This window comes from Sinocyclocheilus rhinocerous, unplaced genomic scaffold (assembly GCF_001515625.1).
Source record: "Sinocyclocheilus rhinocerous isolate Xijiao unplaced genomic scaffold, SAMN03320098_v1.1 scaffold1055, whole genome shotgun sequence".
NCBI classification, from domain to species: Eukaryota; Metazoa; Chordata; class Actinopteri; order Cypriniformes; family Cyprinidae; genus Sinocyclocheilus; species Sinocyclocheilus rhinocerous.
The window spans coordinates 434595-441247 of NW_015658727.1; the positions used below are offsets into that span (position 1 = coordinate 434595).

Below are 6653 nucleotides of genomic sequence, written 5' to 3' on the forward strand. Positions count from 1 at the left end.
ATTTGTAAACTGATGTTTACTGTTAATTTTTTAGAAATATCAATAGCATTTGTATTAAAACTATATTCACTGAATGTAATCAAAAAATCGAGAATCGAATTGAATCGAGAGCTTGCGAATCGAAATCGAATCGAATCGGGACATCTGAATCGATACCCAGCCCTAGTAATAATTTTAATCCCTTTTTCGAAACAAATCAATCGATCTACAGGTGTGAAAGCACCCTAAATGTAAGAATGCCTAAAGTGGAATTGCCTAAAGCCTATATTTTCATGCCGAGCTTTGGTTTTATTCTTTGATTAACTTTGAGCATGCAGGATTCAATGTGATATATAATTATTTGTTATTATATTTTGCAGGTGTTAAAAAGAGTACTGAGATCATACATGATAAAATAAAGGTGGGCTCTGTACATCGAGCGTTTTATGAAATTTGAATGGATATAGAAATTGCATGAGAATTCAGATGAATGTGACCTATATACTTTGAAAAGCTCCTGTTGCTATTACCATATGAAATGGAATGCAAAATTATCACCGTCGACAGCAATTGATGTCTGTAAAAGGGTCTAAACATTTTGTTCCTGAATTCAGTTTGAAGAAGATTATCCATTTTGGGGGTGAATGCCTTCTAAAATATATCTGAGTGATTGTAGAGAGAAAAATCTCAATTCTACAGCTGAAAATGGAGAAGCTTTAGTCACAATTCATTTCCCCAAGGCAACACTGCTGAAAATTGGCAAATGGCTTTAGAACCCTGACAAAACTTAGATGGTTTGAATTTTTCTGATTTTTTTTTAAACTTTAGTTTTAGTATTATCTTTGCACTAGTCAGATTCAATATTTTTGACATCTGAGGCCAGACATATAATTGCTGCAAAACTTCAAAAGCGGTTTCTTTTGAAATATATCATCTGATTGAAGAGATTTTTTGATTAGCTTCTTACTGAGGATGAAAACTGCCTTTAAAAATATCTTTGCTTAATTCCCAAAAGAAAACTACATGCATTTGCATCTTATCTAGCAAAACATTTCAAGCTATGATCCATTACAGGTGAATATGTATGTTGACTTCTCACTCTGCTCTATCTATCTATCTATCTATCTATCATCTCCACATAAGACATAAACATTCAAACTTAAAGGCTTTTTAAAAAATGCCTTTAAACTTTAAAAAAAAAAATTTAAAGTTTAAAAAACTTTTTAAAAAAAACTTTCAAGACTTTGTCAAGCTAACATTCAAAGTTTGACTTGAAATCTTTTGCTTTTCTAGTTAAAAACTGCAGTTGTAAGAATTTCTTAGAATTCCACTACATTTGAATTCTACTTCCATATATTCAGCATAGTGATAATGATGAGTGTTTGTTAATATACAGATAATGATGCGTAATATCCAGTCCAATGGTTTTTACTTAAGTGACTCATAGATTTCATATTCTGTTTATTAATTTCAGAAACTGTTTTAGTGCTTTGATGAACAATCATTAAAAGTTCAGCGTCGCCTGCGTGATTCATAAGCTCTCTAACAGGAACCCTAAAGCGCTCACTGCTTGATTTACTCTCATGCTAAATCCTTTTTGATTATTATTTTTTGAAGATGCATAATTTGGGGGCACAATTCACTCCCTTCCAAATGACTTTGCTTGAGGCTGTCTGTCTAAGACATTATGTACCCTGATTAAGGCTGCTGAGATGTTTGTCATCCCATCACAGCATGACGATCGTCAGGACCCTCACAGTGAAAGCAACAAGATACTTGGAAAAAGAAGCGAGAATCATGCGAGAAGAGAAAGAGAATGGAGCTGTCAGGGGGAGAAAGAGGTGTGATCTGATCCCTCACAACTTCTGGCTGAGTTTGGAAAGCTAGCGTGATGGCGGGTGAGTTGTTTGACTAATGCTCTGTTAGCTAATGTGTCCAGACCACCCACTGAACAGCACCCGTCTGTCTGGCTCTGATGTTGTCTTGTAAGTAGTGATGGGTGCTCAGTTGCATGAGCCCAGCACCCTCAGCCCCTATTCTGGAGAGGCATGTGCGATACTCCCACTGCTAACAGCAAGCTGGTGCGAGTCTGCTCAGGCTTTCATGATAATGTATGCATTTTTCTGCTGCTTTACACAGCCAGATGCAAGCCGTTGGTTTTTTCGTTCACATGAGAGTTTCAGGAGAAAGCAGATATTTTTTGCAAGGTTGCCACAAATGTTCTCTTCAGTCAAACTGCACAAATTGGAAGTTAGGACCACAGATAAACTCTGATGTAATATAATGCAAACTGTAAATTGCGCTCTGAAGAACACAAACATATGTTGTATCTCCAGAGATTAAAATAGTAATGTCTTGTTTAGTGCCACAGGAAAACCAACTGGCAACATGAAAGTGAAATGGTTCACTGTCAAACATTATGGTGCACAGTTCTTTTTTGCAACCCCCGCTGAAACCTAGTGAACAACCTTGCTGCCTGCTACCTAGGTGGCTGCCTTCTAATGCAGCGTTCTAACTAAAATGGAAACCGATAAATTCCATACAAGTGCTCCAACATTTACAACATTTCTTCAAAATTTCGCTGACAAACAAAGGTCCATTGTCAATACTGTAACAATGCATGAAGCACCGCTCACACAGAAGTCATTTTCTAAGCAAGCAGCTTTCTTTTGACCTGAACACAACTTGAACACAAGCTAAATCCGTACAGGAAACTTTTTCACCCTTCCGCAAACCTCTAAATCACATAGATTCCTATTGATATGACTGGATTTCGCCAAGGAAATTTTGCCAAGCAGTAGTAAATGTGACAGCACCTTTACCTTTATGTATACATAGTCAACATTTCTTTTGCTTTGTTTCAGATGGAATTTTCTTCCGTTTTGGGGTGGATTTTTTCAAAGAGCTTGCAATGCATTGTGGGAATAATACATATATGTACATATGTATACACACAGTTCCTCATATGGTGCATCATATATATATATTCTTTGCAGAGAAGGCAATTCTACAGAGCCCCAGACATGACATGTGGGAAAAAATATTTATATCGTGGCCACAATTCGTTCACACAACTTACTAAATTGTCACCTCGTTTTAAGTAAATTTTGAGCATGATTTACTAATTTGATACCTCATTTTAAGTCAATTTTGAGAACAATTTACAAATTTGTTAGCTCATTTTAAGTGAATTGTGCACACGATTTACTAATTCATTCGTTGAATGATTTGTGAATAGCTTATTGCACCCTCTTTGTGAACATGCTACATCAACGGTACAGTCCTGTCATACTTTATTCATAACAGCAGCAATAGAGGTCTTTTCTCACTATGCAAAAAGGGTTTGTGAAATTTATGAAATGGGTTTATGAAATTGCGGACAGGAATTAGTAAAAACTTACCCACGATTTCACTAAAATGAGGTAACGAATTAGTAGAACACACTCATGATTCACTTAAAACGAGGGAACGGATTAGTAATCATGCTCAGACTTTACTTAAAACAAGGAAACAAATTAGTAAATCATGCTGATATATTAGTAAGTCGTAGGAGCACATTTTTTAATTCGTGGCCACGATATAATTTTTATTTTTTCCTGCATGTCTGGGGTTCTGTACAATTCCACAAAGCATTACAAGTACAACAAGATAAAAAAAATCCATCCAAGATGCCGGACAAAGTGAGAGAAATGTCTATTGTAAATATACTTCATTATAGTATAGTACAAGTAGTACGCTATTCCGAATTCATGATAACTTAAACTGCTCACCAGTTACAATCTTATTTCGTGTGCAACACACCCATACAGTAGAACGTAATGAGAGGTTGTCAAGACTGTCAAAATTTTTCTCTAACAATATATCAACACAGACGTTCACAGTAATGATTATAATACTTCAGCTAATCATTTTTGAGGTCTAAATCGCCATCCTCGAGCTGAGGTTGTCAGATTGACACTTATTTATTTGGACCGTGTTCAAGAAAACACCGTCCCTGCGTTTATTTTTATTGATGTCGAGCAGGAAGTGGCATACGGTTGCTGGCAGCCACCCTGAATTATGAGGGAGGTGATTATAGCCCCTCTCTCACTCTCTCCATAGACAAAGATCAGTGAGACAGAGAAAGACAGCTCTTGTAATCACTCTTAATAGTCTTGTTGTTTGTGTGAGTGTGCGTGGTAATGATGTTGGCACTTCAGCATGGGCTCACAGGGGACCCACTTTTGTTTCATCGTCTCACTGCCTTTCAAATGGCACCACAACAGGTGCCTCTGTGAGGTTTCTAGTCAGTTAATGCATTAAATTAAGGCTATGGTCTTTTTTTAGCATCCTATATCATTGCTTAATCACACCTATGGATCTAATGACCGTAAATTGATCTAAAGTGGACCAATCACTGTAATGTACTACCGCTTTCTCAGGATTCCATGTTTATGGCCTCGTCTCCATGTTATGATCCTCATAAAGTTTCTCATGATGGCTCAAAGTGCTGTCTGCTAATTTAATGATGTGAACCCTCTTGTTCTTTCGGCATCAACGTCTTGTTGTTTTATATACTTCTCTGTTTCATTGTGTGACCTGAACAAGACTGAGCATCTAACCATTTGAGTGATGTTCGCATAGTCAGTGCCACATTGATATTAAGCCAGTTCGGCATGCCAAGCAAATCAAACCTAAAACGGAGAGGATATATGACATGGGAAATTCATACTCAGTAGAATTAGAGTAATTCATTCTCCACGAAAAATGATTCACACCCTTTTATTTTTGGAAAAAAGCAATGTTGATGTCCAAGGAAATTCATGTTTCCTCTAGCTGAATGCAATAGACTATTTTTATGTATGATTATATGTGACATTTTCTGGCCCTTTGACCTGAATCATCTCTTCTAGGAGAGTAATAGAGTTCTAAAAGGTTCGGGAGGAGCAAGTTCATCTAATTCTGTCAATCATGATGAAAGTGTATATAAACAGCTGCTTAGCATGATGATTCGTCTGGCATCTCAAATACATTTATTTCTGTTCATTTATAACTAAATTCATTAATAAGTAGTACGGGAGAACATGCCAAGTCTGTCTACCTACATTATATATTATATGAACAGGTTAATGTGTAACAGTTTGAGGAGGAATCATTGGTTAGAGAACAAACTAGTCTTAGTGACAGAACTTATTTAAAGAGACTTTCATTGTACAAAAAAAAACAGAATATCTTCTGTGGTCCTTTAAAAAAAAGTCATACAGATTTGGAATGACATAACAAGGGTGAGTAAATGAAAATGATTTTCAAATGCTTAAATCCTGAGGAATACTTAATGACAAGCTGCAATGTAAATACAAATGGATAGGTGCCAGATTACAAAGCATGTGGTATGATTCAGTGCAGCATTTTCTTAATTTCTAAGCAGTGTGATTAGTTTTCATCACTCTTCTAGTTTAAAATCTATATGGTAATTGTATATTCAGCACATTTAACCACCGCCATTCAGAACCCACCTTCAATTGCTTTACAACCGGTCATCAATTACATGTCAAGAGCACCTCTGGCAATCTGTAATCAGATTGATTCACACACACACACACACCATGAAGTAGCATCTTTTACACAATAATAACCACTATGTGATGAAGAACCGAGCTGGTGCATTTATTACCATATAGCCTACATAAGAATTTGAGTTTAGTCTAGCATGCAGTTCTTCACCTGTTACTGACGCACTTGGACAGACTCACCTCTGCAAAGCATGAACAACATAAGCCCAGCTGGGCTGAGACGCAGCATCTTCAGTTCCTCTGAAGTTGGTCGGGGATGGAGAAGGGAACGGGTCGGTGTTTTTCCACCGACAGATCTTCCTTAAGGTCTACAGGACGATAAATACAACCTTCATCTCTTTATAAGCAAGAAACAGGGACGCTTCGCGGTTAGATGTTTTCCCCTCCACTCGTCTCAAAATGAGTCTCTCCCGCGGTGCCGTTACTAAATGTTGTTGAAACAGCCATGGTCTGTTTCGTGGGTTTTATGTGTTCTGAAGTGTCTGAGAGGCACCTCAAACATTAAAATTATTGAAGTGCCATCCCCTGAAAAGTCACAGATTTGTAGTTCCGCGCCACAAGTGTCTTAAAAGCAGCCTGGTAGTCGTGGATGTGTGATCGGTCTAAATAAGCCTCAGCTGTCTGGAGAGTCTCAGAGGAAAGTTGAACATCGCTCGTGAGGCTCGGCAACGCTTCATAATGATGTAAAATCCATTGTAATGCCAAAAGGTGCGAAGGGTTACAAAGTGACTTTTAAAAGAGGATATCTGTGATTAAGAAACATTTAGGAGGGTTTATGTAAATAAGTCCTCACTTAGAGAGAGAGAAAAAAGACGATTACAACGGCAATATAGTATAAATACCCCGGGCTTCCAGTTATTAATACACTAAAAAAAAAAAAAATGAAGCTGTAGTCCAGCCGTCGGTGTGTATCGCCCGTCACAGTTCTGATGCCGAAAAACAAGCCATGAACTTCAACAATGTGAGGAAAGAAGTAATAAAACTAATTTGTATTGTGAAAATGCGCCTTTCTCTTATCCATGAAGTCCACAGTGAGTATCCCTCGTGCTTTCGTCTGCTCTTCGGGTTCCGCAGCGACAAGCACAGAGTGAGTCATGATACTGGTGCTCTCTCTCTCTCTCT

General features: G+C 37.5%; 1 protein-coding gene across 1 annotated transcript in view; it reads right to left on the reverse strand.

Annotated features, from left to right (window-relative positions):
- Positions 1-6653, reverse strand: part of LOC107722808 (transmembrane protein 132C) — a 152447-nt gene that overhangs the window by 140073 nt on the left and 5721 nt on the right. The window contains 1 exon segment of the mRNA XM_074560119.1: positions 5712-5860. Coding sequence (XP_074416220.1) covers positions 5712-5860 — 149 coding nt within the window.